The sequence below is a fragment of the Plasmopara halstedii genome, assembly GCF_900000015.1.
Source record: "Plasmopara halstedii genome assembly, contig: Scaffold_2386, whole genome shotgun sequence".
Classification (NCBI taxonomy): Eukaryota; Oomycota; class Peronosporomycetes; order Peronosporales; family Peronosporaceae; genus Plasmopara; species Plasmopara halstedii.
This window is the reverse complement of record NW_020189293.1, coordinates 554,869-581,398: the sequence shown is the minus strand read 5'-3', so window position 1 is coordinate 581,398 and position 26,530 is coordinate 554,869. Positions and strand designations below refer to the sequence as shown.

The 26,530-nt window shown below is 42.9% G+C and overlaps 7 protein-coding genes across 7 annotated transcripts; 2 read left to right on the top strand and 5 right to left on the bottom strand.

Annotated features, from left to right (window-relative positions):
• Positions 1-3,968: 3,968 nt before the first annotated feature.
• On the top strand, positions 3,969-4,440 carry PHALS_03558 (uncharacterized protein; the record flags this gene model as incomplete). The annotated part of the gene is made up of 2 exons (XM_024717789.1): positions 3,969-4,213; positions 4,266-4,440. 2 exons carry the CDS (start codon positions 3,969-3,971, stop codon positions 4,438-4,440), a joined length of 420 nt encoding a protein of 139 aa, XP_024583253.1.
• Positions 4,441-4,854: 414 nt separating this feature from the next.
• PHALS_03557 (exportin-like protein) lies at positions 4,855-8,257 on the bottom strand (the record flags this gene model as incomplete). Its single annotated transcript, XM_024717788.1, has 2 exons — positions 4,855-7,940; positions 8,005-8,257. 2 exons carry the CDS (start codon positions 8,255-8,257, stop codon positions 4,855-4,857), a joined length of 3,339 nt encoding a protein of 1,112 aa, XP_024583252.1.
• A 461-nt stretch (positions 8,258-8,718) lies between these two features.
• On the top strand, positions 8,719-10,737 carry PHALS_03556 (mrna cap guanine-n7; the record flags this gene model as incomplete). The annotated part of the gene is made up of 5 exons (XM_024717787.1): positions 8,719-9,166; positions 9,232-10,415; positions 10,465-10,468; positions 10,535-10,606; positions 10,673-10,737. The coding sequence occupies 5 exons, from the start codon at positions 8,719-8,721 to the stop codon at positions 10,735-10,737; spliced, it is 1,773 nt and encodes a 590-aa protein (XP_024583251.1).
• A 252-nt stretch (positions 10,738-10,989) lies between these two features.
• On the bottom strand, positions 10,990-12,264 carry PHALS_03555 (Uncharacterized conserved protein; the record flags this gene model as incomplete). Its single annotated transcript, XM_024717786.1, has 1 exon — positions 10,990-12,264. The coding sequence occupies one exon, from the start codon at positions 12,262-12,264 to the stop codon at positions 10,990-10,992; it is 1,275 nt and encodes a 424-aa protein (XP_024583250.1).
• A 1,934-nt stretch (positions 12,265-14,198) lies between these two features.
• Positions 14,199-14,456, bottom strand: PHALS_03554 (uncharacterized protein; the record flags this gene model as incomplete). Its single annotated transcript, XM_024717785.1, has 2 exons — positions 14,199-14,280; positions 14,359-14,456. The coding sequence occupies 2 exons, from the start codon at positions 14,454-14,456 to the stop codon at positions 14,199-14,201; spliced, it is 180 nt and encodes a 59-aa protein (XP_024583249.1).
• A 5,638-nt stretch (positions 14,457-20,094) lies between these two features.
• PHALS_03553 (WD40-repeat-containing domain) lies at positions 20,095-21,933 on the bottom strand (the record flags this gene model as incomplete). Its single annotated transcript, XM_024717784.1, has 1 exon — positions 20,095-21,933. One exon carries the CDS (start codon positions 21,931-21,933, stop codon positions 20,095-20,097), a length of 1,839 nt encoding a protein of 612 aa, XP_024583248.1.
• A 452-nt stretch (positions 21,934-22,385) lies between these two features.
• On the bottom strand, positions 22,386-24,367 carry PHALS_03552 (uncharacterized protein; the record flags this gene model as incomplete). The annotated part of the gene is made up of 7 exons (XM_024717783.1): positions 22,386-22,787; positions 22,848-23,108; positions 23,163-23,344; positions 23,410-23,566; positions 23,631-23,903; positions 23,970-24,065; positions 24,134-24,367. 7 exons carry the CDS (start codon positions 24,365-24,367, stop codon positions 22,386-22,388), a joined length of 1,605 nt encoding a protein of 534 aa, XP_024583247.1.
• Between the last annotated feature and the right edge of the window lie 2,163 nt (positions 24,368-26,530).

Below are 26,530 nucleotides of genomic sequence, written 5' to 3'. Positions count from 1 at the left end.
CACATATTTCTTAATGTAAAATCACCAAAAATATAATGCCCCGCGAGTTGTATGCATTTTCGCATACTAAGGGAGACCGTAATCATTCGTACTCCTTTGACAAGGTGTACGATTGGTGAGGTATCGATACATGCTGAGTGTCATGTTGGTATGAGCTGTAACACACCAACCCGCGAAATGATTTTGAGCCATGTAGGCGTGCACCAAACGCTTGATTAAAGCGCCATCAGAGTTGTCAAACGCGTTTTTTATAAAGCGTTCAGCATGGCTGCACTTTATGCGCCTAATACATACAATGCCAGAATTTCTTTCTTCACAATGACATCACCTTTTTGACATGCGGAAATATACCGTTGGGGCAACAAGAAAGCACCTCCGGCGCCACATAAAGCTAATCCGGTATACATCTTAGTCAAAAGGTATACTCGGCAAAGAAGGGTGACCACCCTGTCATTTCCGATGAAAGATGTGATAACAACTATTCAGTTGACATGGACGAATGGTCTGCATAGATCAAAAACGGAATAGAGCCAAGCGGGAGTACGCTAAAGTTGACGAGGTAAAATTCATGGCAAGTAATTCCTTGCTGCGAGCAGAAAGTTTTAAACAGAAGTTTCAGCTGGCAAAAAATTGAACGCAACCAAGCGTTCATGTTCATTGGCGAAGCGCAGCTTTTTGCGAAGGACGAAGCACCACGGACGACGTGGAATGGTCAACCCGGATCAGAAAGAAATATTCAAACACATATGCAAACAATTTTCGCAACCTTAAAAGCCGTCATTTTTGTCGCACCTTATATCAATTAAATTTTTTACGGGAGTTTGTGACGGGCAGTGTATATCGGCATAATTCGCATTGTATCTGCTCAAGTAGTGAACCAGGCTGAGCCATTTTCTTAGGTGCTTGTGGAACGAAGGCGCTGGTCAATCTGTAACGACCATCATCTTTGCAGATACGCCCGCGGAATGGGTTTCACAATGAAGAAATCCAACGAGGAGTTTTTGTCGGATTTGAAAATACTGACATTTGTATTGGCTATAGTTCCACTAGGCTTTTACATTCGGGTTTAATGTGGTTTTACATACACGAGGTCTTGTAATATGGATAAAGACATTTTTGGTATAATTTGTGCTTACCATGACGTGGCGAGGACAGCTAAATTACCACACGATAGGACATCGCTAGCTGCATCAGACAGTCCTTGCGTCATAAATATACTATCGCAAAGCATATCGCGCGAATGGTTCACTGCAGAAAAGCACATTTATAAATCACTGAATAACAATAACAGCAACTATGTATAGGGCGCTAAACAAAGCATACTCTTTCAATAATTGGCGTTCGCGCTAAGGATTGTGGCTGCATCAGATTGTTAAAGCTTGCACAATTTGCCACTGACTTCAGTCCTTCTGACACAGAAAGTTGTGCAGATTAAGCCCTCTCAACAGATCATCTCTGTGCTTGGATGATAGTGTCGATGATATCGCGCCGTTTTACTGGTACGGACCGTTGCCGCGTGACTCAAAATTTGGTTTGGGAGCCAAGGTAATCAAATAACATATTACCCGTCCGATTTTAACCCGCGTAGTAGACCTCTCGTCACATCGTCGTGATACTTCTTCAACAATTATAGAAAGTGTGATTAGAATCACTGGATATAGCTGGCATACTTCTTGCATTTGGTGCTATACGAGCGAGCTCAACGACAGACTCATCCATTGCGGATGATGAGCCTAGCTTCTCTTCCAGCTCGCATTGCATCAATTCGTTGACCTCGCCTTTTTGCAATGCTTAGCACGTATCCCCGAGATAAGTTTCCTCGAGCTCTATCATTATTCTGTCAAACGTAGTAAGGGGAGACTAACAATGATTTCTACGATTACCCCGATAGCTCCACTCATGAGTGAATATCCTTTCTCACATTCATTATGTGATCTGCTCGGTGGACATGCTAAACATTAGGGCTGAATCGGCTATTCTAATTCATCATGACAAGGATTGACCACATTCACTAGATTCTAGACAAGGACTCGCCCTTCGACTTGCACATGACATTTGCCCCTCACCTCAGGCATGGAATAGGATACCAGATACACCATAGCTCATTCCTCATTGGTGAAGATCCACTCGAGAAATATATAATTCTTATATTTTTTCCCATCCCAAGACATTGACTCACTGAACTTCTGCCATCTGATTTCAACTCGAGGCACCTAGAAATACGCTGCTATCTATTTTCGACAGTTGAATACTTTGAACGACGGCTATAGCAGTGTTGTGTCCACACCAACGGCACTTCTGTCTCCTTAAAGACGAAGGTTTGTCCATGCTTTACCGAGAGGAAACAGTGTAGCCCTGTTTTTTTCGACTTCAGTTGACCCATGGATCATGACGCTTTAGTCATGCAATGCCTTAAACGATACCGTTTATCGAATCTTGATTTGGGACTAGTCACCGTTCTGCGCTACCAATGTCTTCAACCTTAAATCAAACGCTCATCATAACCTTTGACAGTTTTCACATTGTCCCCGTCGACGTAAGCACGAGTATCACATCCGTATTTGGCGTCTTCGATGTCTCCGCGTACCGCTTACTGTCTTCAGCTGCCATGCATCTCACGGCACCCCAATATCTATTAGGAGTTTTCACGGCTTCACAAATTCGAGAAAGTATGATTTTGACGACCAGCAACCCTGAGCTGTGCGCTCACTCTCTCTTTTGAAATAGCACTGATCTAGAAACTGGGTTCAGTTGACCACGACCTCAACGAGAAACATTAAAGCTTGGTCATTTTCATCAGGCCAATTTGCACCTGCTGGGATCCGAACTTATGGAGGGGTTCGTCGTTTTCTCTAGCCTGGAGGCTGACTTTTCTTACGTTTTAACTGAAATCAAATCGTGATAGCACGATGCAGATGTTTAATTGAGCCGCATATGAGGCACTTGCAGAAACCACGGATCCACTTAGCAGCTTACAGATCTCTATCTTCGTAGGCATAGCATGTATCCATCGCCTCAGGTGCTCTCGGTATGCTTACATTCTCAGCCTCCCATCCCACCTTCGCAGAACGGAAGTTGTGCTCCACATAGAATGCGACGTCCAGTGCTTCCTTAGAAGCGGTGGATTGAACGAGGAAGTTCTCGTTTTAACCACTTACATTTGAATGCACCCATCACGATGATGAATATTACAGCTATCTATCATGATGATGAATGTGACTGCCTACGGAAGAGGATCAGGCACTATCGTGGCAACCAGAGTCTTAGGCTCTTGGACACAATTTACCAATTCACAACTTCATTGACGAGAAGACATGAACTCCGGGCGCTCGGTACGCCTGGTTAGGCGGCGCGAATACCCGTGACATCTGTCACATCAAATTGCCTCTCGTCAGGATGGCTTCTTTTACCGAGGTAAGTGCACGTTCGCGCGCAAGCTCCTAGTTTGGGGATTGCACGCGCAACACGCTTTGGCGCCGACTGAATCAAGGCCGAGTTCATCACCACATCATCTTCACTCATCTAAAGGGAGAAAATTTCCCAGTCTGGCTCTCAAAGGCCTAAAGGCCTCACATCAATGGTCCTACGGTTGGAACCATCTGTTTTTCCACCTGCTTACGCGGGAACCAACATTTCAGCGCCAATCTCTGGTATATTCGATACAGGAATCGTAGACTCGCACCTCTAAATGTAAGAAATACAGTCGTCTCAAATATCGAAATAATTGTAGCGCGGCTTGTGACGGACGTCATAGCACCTTGAGTCAGTTATCTGGCTTTAAGCTGCCAAGTCGTTTTTTTAATCGTGTCAGATACCTCGATAAAAGTTGTGCGCGATTGAGGAGATTGGTGTGTATCTTGAGAGTGAAATTGCGCTTCATCTTATCTATGGGCTGCTTCGCAACGCACCATCGCCATGATATCATAAATATAATGCATTAGCTATTTTATTTATCAAAACATTTGATCATGATCTTTGAAACGCTTTCAAACCAAAAAAACATGAAAACGGAACACGAATACGAGGCGACACGTCGAGTCGGATGCATCGAGCAGCAGATTCCTTTAAAATGGAAGAAATTTGCCGGAAAACCCATGCGGATAATGTACTATGGTACAAAGGTGAATACATTCCGAGAGAACCCCAATTTGCAGCACCCCAACGATTCCTATACAATGTGGGCCACGAAAGAATTACGCCGAGAAATGAAAGAGTACGTTTATTTGTTAATGATTCCAACTATCAACTACTTAACATATATTTAGCAAAGGGAAATATCTAAGTGATGCTGATCTCAAAAGCATCATCTCTCAGGAATGGCGTACAGACCTTACACGAAATATCTTAAACATTCGCCTGAATCGACATGGCAGTAAATCTGGACCAATTGTGCATCGATCACCAACTGGTGCTTTATATATTGATTCACATGAACAATAAGCACAAGGTCACGACTCTTAAATGGATGGATGCAATTGCAACGTCGCCGTGTAGTCGCCTGAATTTAAATGACGTGAACGTTTGACTTAAGCTTCAAATTAACGCTGCTAACTGTCGAGTAGTATACATTGCGAACTCCGATTTTGATCAAAAGGTTATGGTTTGAATGAAGAATAACTTCGTTGCCAAGAACAAGTGCTTAAGCGCTGCCTTACATTTCAAGACTCAAGCATTCCGTTGTGAATCTATTGGTAGCTTCTTTCTATATTGCACTAACATGAGCCGTAAAGTCTGGGATAGCACAAGTGCCAATCTACGGACTACTTACTAGCAACTAGCCATACCATCCAGACTTTACGCATTCTGTCCGTCCTCAAACATTGCAGTACTCGCACAGCAATTGTCCAAACTAAATTACTGGATCGTTAAGAAACTGCGTAGTGTGTTGCGAAATTGGCCAAGTCTCTGCGTAAATTTGTCTCGATTCGTCGCCTCCAAATTCGGACGCACATCTGCAAATAATGCCGCAAAAGCTTCTTCAATCTTTGCCCGATTCTCAAGTGGTTGGGTTGAACTTAATTGTTGTTGATAGTTTGTTAAAGCTTCTTCGCTACAAAGTGTGAGGCTCAAAATCGGTCGAGAAAAGGCCCATTGGGTATTCGCTTCACCGTATACTAAAATGTCCAACAAAAGCGCCAATAAAGTTGACCACATACTAGGCGATTGTTGCACGTGCGCACGTAGCGCATGTTTCAAAGGTGTATCGCGTTTCTTTTTCATTTCGTGAAAGAAAAGTGATGCTAAATGATCAACAGCCGTTGCACACTGAGCAGCAATGGATAAATCGTACGAGTTCACCCCATCATGTAGTGACTGAACCAATTGACGAAAGATATTATCATCCAGTGCCACAACAGATGCTAATTGATTGCGAAACAAAATTTCTATAAAGAAAAAATACGCATTTTTCACCTTTGGATAGTGCATCAAATCTTCGTGAGGAATTGATAAAACCAATTGCAATGCAACTTCCAAAGCATTTTCCAACGACTTATCATTGTACAGCTGAAAGACTCCAAAATTGACATAGACTCCACCTAGTGCTCGGTACAGAATCCCTAGACACAACGCCACCCCCTTATACTTCTCACTGTAGGGATTCTTTACTGGTGCCATTGACTGTATCCGTCGTCCATACGCTACCACCACATTACTCAACTCACGAAAAAGCAAAATTCCACTTGCTGAACTCTGATCAAAAGTTACTCGTTGAGATTTGTTGAAGGCCAATTCCTGTAAGAACTTAAGCAGAGCAGTCGTGACAGCCGGATAGTCGTACAATTCATCAGCAGCACGAATAAACACTGAAAAGTAAGCTGGATACAATAGATCAAATATGCAACTATACGTGCGTCGATTGTGCGTTTGCTCAATAATTCCTCGCAAATCACGACATACACCAATGATTGCTTCGCGAACTTCGGGTAATCGGTAATTTGGAGTTTGCATCAACTGATTTAAAACGCTTTCAATGGGCTCCATGAACCGTTCAAACCGCTCGGAAGACTCATCAAACGCTGTTGTGAAAATTAGTCGCGCAATTGTAGAGTGGAACGTCGTACGGTGTCGCGTGTTGGCGGGAATGGCCAGAAACGGAAATTCCTCCGCCGTATGATTCGCAATCAAGTAATGCACCGTTTCCAAACCAAGAAGAAGTTTGCCAGACGAATAACCAGATGCCACCTCAAAGAAAAGGGTCAAAGTTTTGCTAATTACAACTTCGATATCACCCCAGAACTTGAGATTATTGCCCACTTTTGTAACCATCATGTTCACAACGACCGTGTGGTCTCCCAGTCCTAGACGCTCAAACATTCGCAAATACGCTTTGTGCTTAAAGGAATTAACAGTTTCTGCAGGAGCCATGATCGGCGACCCGGCTGACGCTGGCTGCATTGAAGTCGATGGCGTCGGGGCCGATGGCATACCATGCTGTTCACCAACGTAACTCTTGCGGAAGCTGCTAAAATAATACAGCAATGATAACTCAAAGTGTATGCTTGGCTTTTTCTGGCCACCTGACGCAATGATTCGGTGTTCTGTCAACTGCATTGCCCGAAATACTCGCTGTGAAAGATCTGCATCGATCAATTCATCGCCTTCAGTCGACGTTGATGAGTACGTTTGGCCACCAATAATGGCACCGATCGTATAGACTAGCCAAGCGATTTGATTCTCCATGCTTTGCAATTGCTGCTGCTGTGGCAATAAAATTGTTGTTGCACCACTTTGATCCAAGATACTGCACGCTTCAGCGTACTGGTTCAAAATTGGATCCATGACTGAGACAATGTACTCACCTGTCTGACGGTAATTTAAATGACACAGCGTCGGTAATTTTTCAAGCTGCTCGTAAAGTCCTCCCTCATCATCAAGTGGGTTGTCTAATGTGTCGTCAAGCGCACATTGCTCAGCCGAATCCAGACGAGACTGTAAATACGCTTGGATCACCTGGGGAACTCGTGAGTCCAAAAAATTGATCGCGCCCGTATTAGGAGAGCCAGGCACGGCGTCTAATCGTACGTACGGCAACGCTGCAACAAGTCGCGCCCATAACGCCAATAAATAATGCGTCGAATTAGCGGACCATTGCCACTGACGCAACGATTTGATCGTAAAATCGGGGGTCAATTCCATCCATTCCTCAAATAAGTCAGTCTTCATTAGCTCAGATAGCTGGTAATTTGACTTTAATCTTCCAATCAAACGACAAAATTCGTGGTAATTTTGTTGATCGGACAGTCCATCCTGAGCGCGTAATATAGCACAGATGCCTTTCAGCATGTGGGCCAGGTACACACTACGCTCTTTATCAGGAGAAAAGAGGTTTCGACGAACAGAAGCAAAGAGCATTAAACTTTCCAGACACTTGGATGTATTCGGTGGACTTGTTGTCTTGTAATAGTCAAAAAGCAGCTGTAATGTGTTTGGGTCTTGAATCACCGAGCGCCAAGACGTCGGTACTTGAAGTGATCCCGTCTCTTCCGATGATTCGTCTGGATTCGTGCCAATAAAATCAAAAGAAAGACATTTAATGAGCAATGTCAAAGCTTGGTCCCCCATCTTTGCTTCCTGTTGTGGTGTAGCACCTCGAATATTGTGCATCTGAAGCTGTTTGATCGATGTAAGTGCTACTTGAAAGATTCGAAATAGTGAATCTTCTCGAAATGACACGGCAATTTTACGGTGAAATGTGATGCTACGTCCTGATACCGGCTGATTCATTTCAGTCACAAGTTCACTTAAGATTTGAAGCCCAATAACACAGTGATCTACTGTTGCTTGCAGAAATTTCGTTACTTCCGTCACAATCTCGCGGTGTTGTTCGTCATCAAACCATCCATATTTGGTGAGACGACAGACCATTTGAATCAAAGAGGTTGTCACAAATTTCTCCAAAGTAGGACCTTTTTGAGCCAGATATCCAAGCACATAATTTCCTGTCAAGACAATGAACAAATATTTAACATTAGAGTACAAAATTAATGATCATATCCAACTTACGAATATCGACACGCTGTGGTGTCGTAAAGTTATTCCAGTGCGAAGTTATAAGCTTTGTAAGGCTTGTACTCGCCACAAGAAGCGCATAAGGAGACGATGAGTTATCCAAAACATATTGACATTGTGGAATGTACTCAGCTGAGCTCTGCAGTATCAGAACAGCTTGTTGGGCGTGCGCACGCTCTACCTCGTTGCCGCTTTCATACAAGACGCGACAAAGCGTCTCAAGCTCATGCATCTGATTAGCATCCATGACAACAAGGGAATCTCACGAGCAAGAATACAAATCTAGACTTTTTCCCCTTTCTTGGCTTCTCTTCACCGATCTCTTCGCTGTATTGGCTCGGGTGAGGGAGGATTTAGCCCTCAAATTTGAAGGACAGATTTGCAGTTTCTTCGAATTTGATACACATATGTCACGTAGTGATGTGTACCACGTTATTTTATAACCGCAGTTTTATATAAATTCAAGTTACAATTAGTGAGCAGTAATCATCAGAGTATTACGTCAGTAGTATGAAACTAGCAATCAGATCACAAAAGTCCACTGTAATTTAGAGAATAAATTGAAGTAATGACGTGATAATTTAGTACTAAATTGATCAACAATTAGTGAAAGTAGCACAGTTGACAACTTCCTTTTAATATAGTAAATATATATATCAACTCGTTTATTTACGTATGATTTTTGTACACATCAAATTTCTCTAAATCATGGGAACGTTGATGGTGACTGAGGAGCCCCTGCCGCCTGAGTGGGAGGTGGCTATATCGCGCTCAAAGAACATGCCATACTACTACAACGTACATACTAAAAAGGTTTATTGGGTAGATGATGAGCTTCCACGTGGCTGGTCACATCAATTCGATCGCAATGGCCGCCGCTTTTACTTTCATGTCAAGGACAAGAATGCCACCATCTCGTATGACAAGCCTGTACTTCTACAAAAGGATAGTAACTCCCCACAGTTTCAAGTAATTAACGAAGTAACATCCCCAGAGCCACTTCCTGTTCCTGCTCCATCCTACGATGATGCAAAGTCACCTCAAGCGCTTTCCCCTGGTGGATGCGATCCACCGCAGCTTATAACGAAAAAGTCGAACTCACTGATGGATTTATTGAGTCCTGGACCTCCTGCTTTAAATGCAGGACAACCTTTCGGTAACTTAGTAAAAATATTGCTGAAAAACGTGGAACTTTTAATGATTAATCGTCGTTTTCGGTAGAGTCTCCGCACGTCGCAGTGCCGCTTTCGAGAACAATGAACATCTCGAATTTGGTATCAAGTTCAGAGCAGCCGCAGCACAGTAACGAAAGAGAAGATACAAACAAGAACTTGTTAGCAAGAAGTTATGAAGACGAAAAAGAGAAAGATCCGGATGCTGCCGCCGCATTCTATAATCAATTACAGCGACGTGCACAAAGTGACAGAGCAGACAGTTTGCTGTTTCATATGCGCGCTTTAAATAATTGGGTCAAGTCGATATTGATCAATGAATTCTCGCGACATGAAGGTGACTGTGTGTTAGATCTAGCTTGTGGCAAAGGTGGTGATTTAATGAAGTGGACCAAGAGAAATCTTGCCATGTACGTTGGTGTAGATATTGCTCAAAAGTCGCTCGAAGATGCTGTTGAGCGATACGCTTCATTTTTACGAAATGGACGTGATCGAGAAGGAAAGAAAACAGTAGTGCAGTTTATTCAAGGTGATTTGGGAATTGTTGACTTACTACGAGATGAAATGCACTGCTGGAATGAGCAGAAAGGATGGCATGATGCAGTACCGTTGTTGAACTGGGCGGTAGGCAGCTTTCATATTGTTTCGGTACAATTTTCATTTCACTATATGTTTGGTGATGCACAACGCGCGAATCGCTTCTTTTCTACCGTGCATGAGCTTCTTGCAGATGGTGGCGTTCTCATTGCAACAACTGTGGATCCGAATATGTTACTGATGAAATACTATCAGGGATTACGGCCTCCTCAAAAGGAAAAGGAGGACCAAGACGCAAATGTGCCTGATGTGAGCATTCGGGACGAAAAAGATCGCGAAATGTGCTGCATTCGATTTGATGCCGCTACACGAGCAGAGCTGTCAGGACCTAATGCCGCTGCGGAAGGCACTTTTGGTTTGCGGTATAACTTCACGCTGCGTGATCAAGTTGAGGATGATACTGAAGGTGGCGGGAGTCAAGCCGTCGATTTACCGGAATATTTAGTCCCAGATGATCTGTTAGCAAAGCTCTTACGAGAACACGGCTTTGAGCTTCTTTTAAAGCAGAATTTTCACCGCTTTATTCAACAGCGCAAAGACCATGATCGTAATCGCTCGCTATTGGAAAAGATGCACGTGACTAACATTCGTGGCTCTATATCGGACGCTGAGTGGGAAATTGCAGGCCTTTACCAAGTGCTTGCATTCAAAAAATCTTATTGATGTCTTGGGTTGCTCACTGCAGCTTTGTAAGTGCAGGAACCGGCACTAGCAAACATTTAGCCTGAGAATAGGAAGAATGCGATGGTGAAAAGCGTTTGTTCACCGCCTTGCTTTACTTTATGCGTATGCACTTTGTGGCCATGCTACGACGATCTATCCTAAGCGTGAGGATTATATTTGCTGCACAATTCTGGAAAGCAATTCTGATGAATTGTCGTGAAATGATAAAGACATGGTTAAAGAGTTTGGTGTTCAGAGGACAAGTAAGATAAATGGACAGTGTGAACTGCAGTGATCAGGTCATTAAGACGGGATATTGGTGTCGTGCCTTAAAAAGATTGTGGAATGGAGTTATCAACGTCGAATTCTTGACGTAGTCATCAATTCCGAACTCGTTATGTCGGCATATTGCAGCTGCAAGCCAGTGACTTTGCAAAAATGATCAAACTCTCGATAGCTTGCTTTTTAGTAGCTATGTCTAGCCTCGCGTTTTTATTGCTGAAAATCAAGGAACACATCGATTGTTTTGGTCTATTGCTCTGACATTTTACGCTTCTCGTAAGTTTGGAGCAAGTACGCTCTGAATTGTGCCTCGCTTGCCATTGTACCGCCACTTAGGATCATCTATCTCCAGCTTCTCGACAATGTTCGCAGGAATGCCCACTACAGGGTTTGATTTTAATGTTCGGAGCGACACGAAAGCAGTAGGAAAGTAAGGCACGGCTTCTTCAATAGGAGTTGATGGTGGCCACAGACGGTCGCCTAGAAGGCGACGATAATTCAAGTCGCCCTTGATAATCACCAGAGTCGCATCAGATGCAAAACGATTGTGAAGCTCTGTCGGCATCTTCCAGTAGTAAGTATAACGATTCCAAAAGAGGTCTGGACGTATGACAAGCTGATTCTTTTGAATATAGTCAGCAAGACGTTCGCCCAGAGCCTGAATTTCCGGTGTACGAATATTGCGCCGCATTTCTTCAACGTGCTCATGCACATCAGCCGGCGTTGCATCCGAGACGTACATCGGTTCAACCTTGATATTAAAATTCACAGTCCCGCACCAGCCATTAGCCAGTAAGTGATCTGCTAGTGCTAAATCTAGCAGAAGTTCCGTGCCACAATTATCATTGATAAATTCCACATTTAAAGTTAGGGCATCACTTTCACGCGCCTTCTGCTTTAAGTACTCAATGACTTTCTCGCTATGGTCTACAAGGAGCAAATCGTCGTCAAATATAAGCGAAGCACCAGCTCCAGTAACTGTGCTTTTCACCTCTTTATAGCATCCATCAGCTTTGTTGCCCCACAAACATAATTTCATATAGTGTCGAAGTTGATCCTCGAGGCTTAAACTTACAGTTTTTAGACTTATAGCAGTCTGTAGAAACTTCCATGGAGCAGTTTCCTCAAGTTCAGCTACTTTCGACGGGTGAAATGGGTCAATGCCCGTCGTATAGTACTCAGCGAGTAGCAAAACCAGGTGAAACATGTACTGCTCGCTCAGAAACCATGGTGAGTTCTGCCACGTATAATTTTTACCCTCAAGTAAAGATTCCCATTGAGCACTAGTGGGTGATTTAGCGAATTGTTCCGAATATTTCGATGGCAATGGGATAGTAGCATCGTTTGCCATGTCTTTGGCCAGCTGAAGTAGACGATTGCTTTGAGCTTTTGAGAACCGGTCGTGATTGCGGGCCACACAGTCATAAAGAAGATCGGGCAAGCGTGTTTTGTATGATTCGTTCGCAAATGTGCCAGGGACGTTTGTAAAAATTTCTTCATATTGCTGCACACACGCGAGGAAATTTCCTGAGATGCTCATTGCGACGGGAGTTGAAAGATTTTGGAGGAAGGACAAGATTTATATACTACATAGTAAAAGGAGGTTCGTGCTGATAAATGCGTGCATATTTCCTTTTAAATTAGATACAGTAAATCATGAATTTGATGACTTGTCTTGTTGACTGTCTTGGTGTTTCGTTGAACAATTATCTTGTAGATGCCATGTACTCAAGAGGGGAATACACAGCGAGCAACTCGAGTATCATAAGTTTTGATGGCTTGAGGATGACAGGCATCTCTTGCGTTAGATTATCTACGACTCGATGTTCACCCTAAGTCGAGCAATTTAGCGTCCTACTTGATAGCGATTTATAGATACGTTGTCGTGAAGATTTGGAAAATAGAAATGAAGTCTTCCCTCACGCGATTGCTAGTGCATTACCGTCGTTTATGGTTTAGAATGATGAAAGATTTTGCAAATTGAACGGTTAAGGCACAATGGACATCATCGTTTGCTTAGGGCTTGCAAAGGAATGAAGAATATGTGATTAGCTTCTGCAGCGCAAAACTAGCTCTTCAACTTTGATACCGGGTCTACTCTACATATCCAAAATTAGGATATAAGACTACTGTTTGGCTCTTATCCCCTGCCCTTAAGAACGAGGGATGATGTTTTGGTGAACAGCATGCCAGTACGACCACACGTGGATATCAAAGCTATGATAAAACGCGATCTACGTATTTGAAATCGCAATTCCGGTCAAGACGAAGAAAGAAATAAACATGAAGCTCAAATTCTCTAGGCGTACACAGAAGATCTCGCTTCGAGCAGCGCCTTTTTCGACTGTTAACGAATTCGGGAAGTGGTCAATTGCCATCGCGACTATGCGGTAAGTCGGATACCAAGACTCGCAAGATTTGCCATGGCGAAGCTAATAAACAGGGGATTCCAAATTAAAATCTTAAGGATAGTGCAAAAGTGTTATTTAATATGCTTGGAGATAGATAGCCCAACACGCTGATGCCCTGTTTTGAGTAGAGTCAAGTCTGTATTGGTCTCGATCTCTCGCGATCAGTTTTCGAAGTCTTCCGTGTTCTTGCCTAAAGGCCTTAAGGCTTTACAGAAGCGGTTTCGCTGTATGGAGCTCTATCGGGTTTGTTGTACTTTTGCTGACGTCTGATTCAATAATATCTACGAGCGCATCCTCGTCAAGCGGCACCGCTTTCGATACTTGTTTAACGGTTGAGCTATCTTTAGGAGGCTACTAAAGGCAGAAGGTTATAACGTGTATTTTGTCCAGTCAAGCTATTGACTGCACGTACTGTCAGGTGCAACATGCCATCGAGACAATTTGCGTCGAGAAAGCTCTCGACTCGTAGAGTCCACATTAACAAGCATCTAGAGTATCCTTTTAATGGCTTTTGGAGGATTCGAAACGAAACTCTTTCAAGTATTTTATACGTAGGACAAAGTGATCAAAAGTCGTTAGTTAAATTGATAATATCCCTACATAATAACAAACCCGTAATTAACTCATTGCGTGAGTCTGGAAGCCCACATAAGTTCAGGCGCCCTCTAAACGTCAAACGTTGTGTTACTCGTCTTGAAGCACTTATCCGTTTATGCTTCAAATTCGAAAAGAAAATTAAAAGTACTGAATCTTTTAACGTGTCGAAGTACCACTGCAAAAGATGAAGTACAGTGCTTACAACAGCATGAAGTAAAGGCTAATCGAAGTACTGACCTAGACATTGACATCTCGTTTGAGTATTGCCTTATAGATCATCAATCGACGTTCTGCTCGGACGTTCATTTTCAACGAATTTATTTGTAGAGCCACAGAATTTAAAAGCGACGTGGCTTCTTCAATCCATGCCTTGATATGCCTCAACTTGGTAGATGGATATTACCAATTGCTCATAAAAGCAAGTGATATTCCGCTGACAGCGGTAAGTATGATGATCTTGGCACTATCAGCAGGCCTCATCACCAAAAGTATAGCTCACGATAGCTCCAACCGACGTCGATGTTGCTGATCCAGCCGCAGGTGATGTTCTGCAAAGTGTGAGAGAATCTATTACAAATTGAGCCCTGCGTACGCTACTTTCGAGAAAGAACTGCTGGTCCACACACATGAAATTAAAAAATTGCACCGTAGTGTGTTGAACGGCTTCCGATGGATTCGTTCCATGGAAGCCAAAGCCCCGACATAATATATTTGAAGCAACCATTTTAAAACTCTGGCTTTTGTGGATTGCACTTGACGACAAACATGCTTAGCCTTTTACTTGATGAAAGCCGTATGTTCAGTTTGGTGGCGATGTGCTTAACTGATCTTTTCTGGGTATGACATGCAAAGCTTACGCAACCGTCATCGTGAACGCTAGGTAGTGCAATCCTCAGAGAGGCTGTGATACGAGAAGAAAACGGTCAGGCTGTGAAGCCTTTGGAGAAGTTGGGGGTAGTGAGTCAAACACCGATTAGTCGCTTGGACTACTCTCATCTGAGAAAACCTCGACTTTCAAGCTGAATAAGGCATTCTTGATGTCGGCTCAAAAGCTTTGTTTTCATTGTTCTTTTCGAGCCAAATGGTAAAGCAAGTAGTAAGAACAAGGAGCTCTCGAGTTTTACAAGCCTCTAGAGATTTGCTTTTTGAAAGCAATTGCAAAGCGCCTTAAAAGTGATGAATCATAATACAAACAGGATCCACGCTCTTAGTGAGAAAAATTGACACGGGGTCAGTATTCATTAGCTGATGTCTTCGGACATAAAGTAAAAATCAAAGGCATCAAGTGGGGCTGCGTCATTACATCTTTACGTTCATCTATTTGTCTAATCATCAATTTTCAGAGTACCAGAGCATCGATATTAATGAAGATTACAGAGCTCCGAAAACGAGGGGTCCTTTGCCGTTTATGCGAGAAACGCTAATTCAAGTTGGCTTGTTCACTTGATCACTGCATTGTTGATCGGATAGTGAGCTGCTCTAGAAGGTCTGCAAAAGTACTTTTGAGTTTTTGGGAGGGGATGATGTAATGGGCTAAGCTTTGCCATTAAATGAAGGAACAGTTTTGGACCTTCTGTATGTATGTAAGATTTTGAGGTGCAAGTGGCTGCTAACCGCACGTCAAAAAGTTATTCTGGAGATCGTGAAACACATATTCTTAGTATAAGACCAAATTGGATTAGTCTTTAAATCTTGATAATGAAAGAGCTGAGTGTGGTCATTTAAAATTTCTCAATTTCGCTCCTATCTGAAACGCACGAAATCTTCCTCTGGGCGTTCGTTAACGCGGATTCTGTGAGTAAAAGCTTTCTCTGAGCAAAGTGTACGGCTACCCTGCTGCACTTATTTGCACTTTAAAGAATCCCACGACCGAGTGGAGAAAAGATTGTTTCTTCTGCAAGAAAAGAGAATAAAATGTTTAGTATACCTTTTTTGGAGACGAACAGATCCGCTGAACAGGCTTACGTCTATCGTGGGCTCCGATGAGATCTTTGAACTGGCGACCAATAGGCCAGAAACGTTAATTTCTCATCTGGAGATGATCATAAACTTAAAGGATTTACTGGTAAGGCAGGTGCAGCAGCGCCTCAACCGGGCGCCAGAGAAGAAACAGATTACTTTTACTATGAGCCGCTGGTGTTAATCGTCCTAGAATTGAGGGATGGGGTGCAGAAATCTTGGCGAGAAAAGCTGTGATCGTGACGAGAAAGTCAATTTTTGTTACTTTCTAAACGAAGCCACGGCGCGACGCGCGCGAGAATGGCGCTTACGTGCAGTACCTCGGTAAGGGAGATCCCATTGTGAAGCAATTTGAAGAGACTGATGTTGCGGGTATTCGCACCACATATACCGGCATTTTGAGCTTGCTCAAAGCTCTTGTCGACTCGCCAGAGTAAGTGGGAATTGGCAGACTATGTCAATACACTAAGAATCTTAATCACCGCGATGACATCTGATCCTCTCTTATTCATGGAAGGTCCTCGAAAGGGCGCAGCTCGCATCAAGATCATTCGCTTCGCTTCTACCTTACCTTCTTAAGGAAGGGGTGATATGCTGTTGCCTCCTGGGCCAGGGTTGGTGGATAGTGAACACAACTGAATGTCGCTCCAAGTTGCGAGTAAAAGGTATAGGTCCCCGAGCCAAAAAGGAAAGTCAGTATGAGTGACGGGCCCACCGCGCGGGGCAGTGGAGCTCCACAAATTGTGGCTTACTTGTGAAGTTAGTGATCGAGGTGGTCCTAAGGGTTGCACATCTTCCTTTACTGCTTTCCAAAAAACTTTTGTAGAGCTAGAGGAATAGTCCCCCAGGGAATTGTGCAAGGAATTGCAAGGTGGCGGTGATAAGCGAAATGGTCCGGTGCATACTGAAGGCACAGCTGCGCTCGTCATCCGTAATCAATACTTTTGGCATTGACGACACTCACAGATGCGAGTAAGGGTATATCTGCTCTCAGGAATTATATGGATCCTATCTATCCTTTGTTAAAGAAATATCACGACGTGCTGGCGAGAGATACATCACGCGTCTTAAAATGGAAGCGCGTCATGAAGCTGGCTTGGTGCCAACGACCATACGCTGAGTCACCTTTAACGAAGTAAACGTGTGAGATCACTGACGCTGTCCATCGTTGTTGTGCGAACAACGAAGCATGTTTGGTGGATAAACCAAATCTGAAAAATTCAGCACTAACCATCCGTGCCAGCAAGGCCAACGGCAAGTGGCAAAGTGTGAATGCTTATATTAGCTAATGCTGCCACGATGCCTTCGCACCACCAGATCCCCAAAAGGATGTGTTGATGAGCAGCACTGCTGGCTGCACATTGTTATGTAATCTCGATCTAGTTAATGATTTTTACCAACTAGTGATGAGAACTAGCGATTCCCATCACCCTGTGGTGAGTAATGTGAGTAAATTGATCTGGAAATGTTGATATACAAGCGACGTTCAAGTGCTCAGGTATTCAGCTATTCAGACAACATCGTGGCTACACGCATACCAAAGGTCAATGATACATTCGTCCTTGGTCACGAAGAGCACGGCAAGTCGGAAACGTTAAACACTTGCGAGCGGTGTTCGTGTGTACCCGCCCGAAATTAGTTACTCGTTCATAGTGTTTCTGGGGTCGACAAAATCCTTTTTTTATCCATTGAGAAACAAATTCGCGAAGATGATGGCCGATGCAGATTTGCCAGTGCCGCAGCTCCAAGAGGATCTGAGAAACTTGATTGGTCTGGCTGATTACTTTTCCAAGTGCATAACAAGTAATGCCGATAGAACATGACTACTTTCCATCCTCTTAGAGTAAGGCGGCTGACCGCCTTACTTCTAAGAGACTGGAGGTCTGGAGAGGAATCTCATGTAATATCCAATTCTGGCTTCAACAAATCCTGATCGGTCATATCACGCCGTCTGTAACGCATTAGCCTTTGTAATACGCTGCGCTTTACTCCAAGTAGATACCCATGGATCTGAACACATAATTGCGTTCAAACCTTACCACCCGGAACAAACTATCCTGTTCATGCAAGAAAATAAATTTCCCCTGGTAAATAAAGGGTGCAAATGATTCAATCAAAGCCGTTTGTGATCTATTCGGATCATGTATCGTTGCACACAGCGACATCGCCATCACATATCCTACAGATAATGGCAAAATGATCGTCATTCTTTACTAAATTTTCGAAGATATAGATATAATTTGGACCGGTTTACTGTGGTAGCGGATGCGCTTTCGTGTCAATAACGATGAATATTTAAACTTTTAAATATCGCTTTGGTGACGTCGATTATTGACGAGGCGATACGTACAGCGTACGAGTCAAATGTAGCTCGCAGTGCGTGGTCAGAAATTATAGAATATACGAGGCCGATTGATGAAACATTTACTTTCCTTTCATGCTATCGTGCAAAAGTGTCTTAATAGATTCTGTGATCCAGCGGTGATCAACTGAAAACACAACGCGTGTTCGGGTCTCATGACGAAGACCTCGATATCAAAATACTTTACGAGACACCTGATATGGCCTTTTTGGAACAGAAATAACAAACTGCTCGGTGGATCCTGTGTGTAGGTGGCTTGTCATATATATGTGAGCTGGCACATATAAACAAACATGTTAAACATGTTAAACCTGTCAACGGTAAAACCTCGCCACATATGGCGGCACCTTTGAGCAGCCTGCCGGTTATATCAGAGTGCTGGCAGGCAATCAGTATGAGTTAAAACTTTGATTTTTCAAAAGACGCGTCTGACGTTACCAGTTCGGTGTTCTCTGCTGAACATTTATTTAAGATGGCTTATCTAGCTGCTGTCAGCAAAATGTTACCGGTAAGAATTTAGCTAATCTACTGCTCAACCAATTGTTTCGCCAACACGGCTCGCAGGCAGCTATTGTGTCTGAAAGAGATCAATACTTTACGTTAATTTGTTAACATTCAAGGTGATAGGCCACAGATTGTATATGTCAACCGATAACCATTCGCAAATTCATGGTCGGCCAAATGAGTCGCTTTGTGGATGATTATATCCGCAGCAGTTGCGCGGAGAGTCTGCGGAACTGGAGTGAGGAGCTCCTACTCATTGATCTTGCGTAAAACACTGCAGTACATGCCTCTATTGGCTTAACCTACTTCAACTGAATGGCTTAGTAGAGCTGCGTACCGCTATGAAGAAAAAAAATGATCCAGTCTTGGTGAGGGAGGTGCTGTCGATAGATACTGAGTCACTGATATCAGCCCAATTCCACATCGTAGCAAAATCAGCGACTTTATCTCAATTTGATTGAGTGGTATGCGTAGGGTGTACAACGCTATGGCTGAGAGTCACGACAAACAGAAGCAGCTAGCTTAAGTTGATGTTATTCTTTGATGCTGACTAAGGCATTGTAATACTGTTAACCCCAACAACATTTTACGTCCTCTACCAAGACTTGCTATCAGCTTTGTAACACGTATATGTAGCACTCTTTGTGCCACGACCTCGACAGGCTTGACTACTACGCAAATGCCTGTTCGACTTGATGAGTTGACCAAGATGACCTGGCTTGAAACACATCTGCCCTCAAAATAAATTCTGCCGTAGAACAAGTCAGCTTGTTCTTGTAAGAACGCGTGGAGTCGAACGTTTGTCGCAAATGTCCTCTACAGTTTTCGTTCTCAGGTGGATGTCGACAAAAAGTGCACCATGCTAGCTGGACAAATCTATATTTTGCTCAAGTTCAGTAGCTCTTGTGGCACTGTGCGCAGGCAAATCTGACCAATCTTCGCGAGTTATAAACATAACTTGTTCTTTTTAAGCTGGCAAAAATTGTGATTGATTATATGCGTTATCGCCATTCTCCTGTTTTCGCATTGATGTTATATTTCTTGTCTTGAGGAATCTATAAATTGTGTGCACATGCTTCGGTGATAGCAATTCCACAGAACCGAACGTAAAATTAGATAGGCTTATGCATTCTGAAAGCGTTTTGGTCTTTCGTTTTAAGGTATGATCATCATCAGAGATTACGCTTATGTATGAATTATGTGAGTTACCGAAAATCAATTTTTTATTTGGTTTAGTGTGTGCTTACAACCAACAGCTCCGTGCACATTTTTTTATACTCAAATTTTCATATGGAAAGATATCTCACTCATGAAGTAAGCTTCAGACAAACGCATCATTTCTCCATACCACTCTGGTCGTGATTCCTTTTATCAGTAACCTTAAAGTTTCAATGTCGGTCGCAGCTAGGGTACACTACACGATTGATTAACTATATCCACTTCCCGTGCCTAGTCACAACTTGTCCACCTCTATACATCAACCATGCTCTCATGATCATACATACCACATCGATTTTTATCACATTGAAGTGACTGCTTACTGCCAATATTTAGCTTTTGTATCCATAGTCATTCCACCACGATTCATCATGCGTGAGCTCGACCATTGACCATTTCTACTGCTCAGCAGACTTGTCAGCTCTGCTTCATCAAACATATTTCTTCTACCCGGCCGACCTTTTCGTTGCCAATAAATAGCTGCTACTGCACAAATCATCATGGCGGGTAAGCGTATCCAGCTAAGATCAAAGTTGATGTCATGTGGAGTTATGCGCGATTTGTAAATATCCAGACGACAGCTTTCATTAATATCTGAAGCTAGTATGACAAATCCAATAGTGTGCGTAATGAGATCGTTAGCAACAGACATGTCCAGCATCTGCAATGAGTCATCTAGCGAACTTCCTGATAGATAAATTGCTTGCGCTTTCTCGCTACTGCTAGACAATTGATAGAGCAATAAATGTGAGCCAGCACCCATAAGCAGATATCGAGGCATTGTCTTTACAATAACTGGCAAATTAAGACCAAAATCAAGCCTATATGGCAGGCGAGGCATCAGCTGCTTCACTAAAGTGCATACAAGCGGGTTGTGAGCTTTAACTTGCTGTCTCCAACCTCCTAAGTTGTGTAATTCGAAGACAAATACACGGCCTGTTGAAGTACCAGCGTAAAAAGTAGTTTGATGTAGTGGATCCACAGCTACACTTGAGAACGTATGTGGCCCTGGAGCCTCGCATACAACTGGCACCATGTGAAGCGAAGAAGCATCAACAAACTTAATTTGGTATTGTGTCGCTACCGCAATTAATCCCTTGCCACTTTGAAGATGTCCTAGCTGCACCATTGAACTGCCATGAATCTCTTTCTGTGTGTGGAGATCTTTGATAAAACTTCCATTGCCATGGTAAAATGATAAATGTCTACCCGAATTGTCTGCAGCAACCACAGACATATGATGATAGAACGTCACAACTGCCACTTTACCGTGGTCATAATCCCATTGGGGACTAAGAGTTGCTGCAAAAATGCGTTCTACGTCAACATGAAGATACTTTCCAAAACTTGGCACTGTCAAACTCGAGCGTACCCATGGTGGTTTTGACTCACAAAAGAGATCGATCATATCTTGTCCCTTTAAGCACTGAAGTTTGCTTTGATCTTGCACTTGACGAGTATCAAAATGTCGAACGTCACCAGCGATAATTCGCCGGCCATACCAAAGTCGAAGTTTGAAAAGCACGACGTCGCCCAACGTTGAGAGAATTACCAAATACGAACGACGATCCGAAACAAAGTAGATGTCGGCTATGTGAAATTCTTCGTCAGTTGATAACGATCGTAAATTTAGCGCATGTTGCCACATGAGCTCAAACGTTATCGGATGGATCAATTTCATGACAGTCGAATATCGATCGACTACCAGCAGAAACTGCAGCGGCGGTTCGTCATTCGTGCTTTTCTTGTGTCGCGAGCGCTTGTGAGCTCTTTTACTGATAGTGGGCCGAAATGAAATCAATTGGGTCAATACTTGCGTCGAGTTTATCAGCCTGAATGTTCCTTGAGGCTCAAACCAGTTGCTCAACAGTTTTGGATTCTTTAGAGGCTTCGAATGAAACTTTTTCGCACTGACATTAAGCATGGATCCTGACAAATCGATTGTTTCATTCAGGCTCTGAAATTGATAGATCGCACTTGAAAGATAGTTCGCTTTCTGTCGGTACAGTTTTAGCTGCTGTCTGACTGCTTCAATTTCAGCTCTCAGCACGTGATTAAAAGCTTTAACGTCTGTAGCTGATCTGCCTTTCAGTGCCGACCCCCATATTGAAAAGCCACGTAGTAAGCTGAAGAATAAAGCGAGATAACGTAGACGCATTTTTGAAGGGACTTTGGCGTCGTTTCATTCAAACAAGTACCTTATCACTCGTGAATTTTGCTCATCTATGTATAAAAACGCTTTCACTTCCTCATAACCTTTCAATGATTTTATAAAACGAGCTCTTTAGTAATCGACCTTACGAACAATGCAGAAAAACTCGACATTCTGGCGATTTTATGGTGGTATGTCACCAATATGCTAGATGTGAAGTTCAACGCTTGAGTCTGTTAGCTGCAGCATGAGGTTTTAGGGTGTCGAAGTGAACTCATAGCTGTGTTCATTTGTGATCAGCCAAACGGATCTTTTACAATAAGTATGTACTGCTTTAGAAAGTTCTCCTAACATCTACTGCTCGACCTCCTTCATCATGACTCACGTCAGCATTTTCTGATAATGAATGCACGGCACTACCCACACCAGTTTGCCATGTTGTAGCAAACTTGCTTAGCCTAAAGTTTTCGTAAATTTAGAAAACCTTGTGCCTGTTCTTCAGCATCGTATGATATAGCAACCAGTGCTCGCGGTGGTAGTGCTAGGAAAACATCAACTGATAGACCTGCAATATTACCAGCCGGATGGTGAAGACGTTGGAAAGCACAGGGATGAAACATTGCCATGTTTTTTAAATCAGCCGTCGAGTGCCTGATTATTGCTGGTTCTCCGTTCACAAGTACTTGAATTAATGGTGAGCAAACAGTAAAAAATGATGCTTGAAGATGGTAAAGTCCAGGCGGATGCAGCCGTATTTCATCCGAACCACTTTGCCAATGGAAAACATCCTCATTCGTATTTACAGCTTGAGAGCTCCATTGAATCCTATGCTTTAAACTCAAGCGACCATCTTTCCAGATCTATAAAATTTCGATCATGTTAGGTTATTAACTTGAGAATTGATCGTACAAAATGCTTACGTAACGGGCTTGGTACATCTCACTGCGAAGCTGCATCGTGATGGCGTGAACTTGTTGGTATAAATCGTCGTATGCTACTTTGGTCGCAAAATTATCCACTGTAACACTTTCAACTTCCTTCATTGGTTTTTGCAGTCCATTTATTGTTACTTGCGAGTTCAGCAACTCTTTTACATCAACAACCGTCATTTTCTCGTTCATTTGCCGGTGCAGAGTAGTCAGCTCATGCTGCATGGACTCTGCTACTGATAATATGTTATGCTGACATATCAACATTAGCTACAAGTGAATAATGCAAGACAATATACGTCTTACCAAATTATGCCTAACCTGCACCAATTCAAATGCGTCTGCCTTTGATTTGTTAAGCTGTTTCAATCGGTCTAATTCTTCTGTTGCTGTCTCTTGATATCGTTGGATGCTATCCATAAGACTGCATGCAACTTCTTCTACTTTGATACAATCCGCTTTTTCGGCAAGTTGTTTCCAGGCATCCACTGATTGTTTGAGAAATGTTCAAGTCTAAATACTTTGGCCTAACATGAATTCAGACGTGACGTACTTGCATCCATTTTGCGATTAAGAAGCTTCGCCACCTCGCTCTTACAAACCTTATCCTCCATGACCGTCATGAGCTCTTTCCGATGCGTAGCCAACAGCTCAACAAATCGAGCTTCAGTCTCTTGCGAGGTACGAGCCAGATTTTGATGAATATTATCCTGAACGGCATTAAGAAATGCAGATCAGCTCCAGAGGTTCCTGTTTCTCACAATCAAAGCGCACCAAATCTTGTTCATAACTCTTTAGAGTTACAAGTTCCTCAGTAGCAATGATGGAAGTAGCTTCACTACTTATCTCTCTTTTCAGTAGCTCATCTTCCAGATTCTCCACCTTTTGAACGAAAACTTTACTTATCTTAGTCAAAGTCTCCTCGTGTAGGGTACGTATTGACTTAAACTGAACATTCTGGGTTTCCAAATGCTGCTGCGTACTTTCAATAAACTGAGTCAGTTGTTTCTCCAAGCAAAAGTACCGCTGCTCCACGCTTTGCTCTACCTGCATACACTTGTACAGTTGTCAATGGTTTCTTCAAAAGACTTGCTGCATTAATCAAGAACGAACTCTGTCCACTTGCTCGCGCTGTTTTTGAGTTTCAATTTTCGAGCAATCTTTGATCTGCTGAATTAACAACTGCTGCTGCTCCAAATGACCAGAAAACTGCACATAAACAAAGTGATGCACTATAAGTTCGACTTCCTCATCAAACTTGAAAAAGCATCTTGAACCTCTGATTGTATACTTGCTATCTGGCGCCTCACATCCGCACACATGCGCTCTTCCATAGCAGCAATTTGGGCTGACATTACTGCCTCGAGATGATTACTCTCCATAGAACATAAGCGATGCTCTAGCTTTTCAATTAACCGGGCCTGCTGCGACAGCACATGTACCACCAGCCCAAACGACTCGGGTAGGATGACCTGAACATTTCGCCATTTGCGCTCATTTTGTAAACTCATCGATAGGGTGGTGAGGAATTCACTTGAAGCCATATCTTCAGTGAGAAGTCGGAAAAAGGTGAATCAGTCAATCAATGCATCATGATCTCTAAAAAAGTGCGACTCTTGATAGTCACAGATACACCGTTTAGGCCGTCCACATCATGGAAAAGGCTTTCATTAATCGTAGCTTGTGGATATCCAGAATTGAAGCAACGAGGATATGAAGAACTATAAAGCAGTACTGGAGACGTTGTAATTGATTTTATGCAGCGCGATATTTTCAGCTTGGATTATCCTTTGCCACCATGCATTCCTGCAGCTGTGCTGTGAATATGAATTCCATAAAGCTTTCTGGTGTGTTAAGCAGCTACTCCAGGCCATCAGTTTATCAATGGCATTCAGTCATGGTAATGTATACTGTGTACCTATGCATTTATATGTTCTCTAGCAAACTATAGAGTCTTTCAGCTTCCAATCCCATGTCATCAAAGCTAGACTCGACGCTCATTCGTAAACAGGCAGGACCGGCAGATGGGCCAAGCAAGTAGCTTTAAAGTGTCGTAGGGATGGTTTCCAATCCCAGTTTTATCCATTACTCAAGTGGCAGCAAGCAAAACCTTCTTTCCATTGTCCATTTGGGTTTTCACCAGACACCTTGATTCAGACGAGGAATACTCTTCAGGTCAAAAAGATGCTGCCACTACTTGCTCTATTTAGAATGAGGACAAGCGTCTGATATCAAGCATTGCCTTCATCATATTGCCGAGCAAGCTCTCCAAAAGGCGACACAAGAATGTCAATGTTGCTTTCGAAATCACTGGTATCGTCGATGATACAAAGGCATCAACGCACCAACGAGAGCCGCGATTTCAAAAATACTAGCTCTACCTTTCCGGTGGCGAATATCGCGTGTCTGCACTGGCCAAGAGTGTTATCCAAAACCGATTCTCCCTAATGGGCTGCTTTCGACCCGAGTATTGAAAAACCAAACCGATGATGCATATTTAAGAATTCACTAATCGATTGTACCGACGAACGTGTCCATGGCAAGCAAGCAAATTGTTTGGCCATCCCCATATGTCAACATCCTTACAAAGTTAAACGATTGACCAATGCAATGATTAAATGGCAATTTATATTTGATTAGCAGACAAAGCAACAAGGGTATCAGGTGATTTGGTTGCTACCTTCTCTTACACAACCGACAACTGCTAGGCTGGCGAAGCATATCACTTTGCCGTTACGATCTATCGAGGTGAGCTGCCATGCCCAAGCAATCAAGATGCATCATTGCCAACCGCCACGTTGGTTTACTGCAATTTTGAAAGAGTATGTTTTACTTCCAAGAGTTGAACGTACTTCAGGCCAACAAATAGTACTGAACGCATTCCTCTGGGCTAAACCAAGTGTGTCAGTCTGCTTTCACCCTGAACGCGGACCTTGAATCTAAGTTGCGCCGTCGAGCCAAATTTTCAGAGGCTACATATAGCAGGCGTCAAATTCTACAGCACAAGGTATCCTTCATCGCGCACATCGAGCATGTAGCTCCTAAATTCGAGCAAAATATTGCTGTGATTCATCGCGAGAGAAGTTTCATAAAGAATCTTATATCTCTCGAAAGATCTTCAGATCTTGCCATTCATCGAGCTCTATGTATCAAGATTCCGCAAATAGATGTATTTTTGAATGGATCCACCCACAAGTGTAGTCTGTATTTATATGTTACCCACATCAAGTGAATATCAGATCATAATAAAGTTACCTACGAGAAGAAAATGTAGTGCTAGTGCTGATGATAGAGTGATAGATGTAAAATACAGCGTCGCATCGGATATATTAAGATGAACAAAGTAGTTTAGCGGTATCGCGTCAGAAAACAATTCTGAAGAAAGCACTAGTAAATTATAAAGTTGTACTACAACAAGAACTGTCTAAGTTGAGACTTTAACTTTAGCAGCTTGTGTTGTAAAATGAATCTTGATCTGGTATGTTAACGCATTAAGCCTTCAAGGTTCGTCAAATCATACTGACTTGAGAGAAGTCTAGTATGACTAATATGAACTTGCCATGTCGAAACAGTGATTGCCGAAGCAACAGTCTTCACACAACAATGTGGATTGAAAGATATTATCAGAGTACAAGTCAAAAATACAACTGTAGGTGCAACCATAGATTTGATTA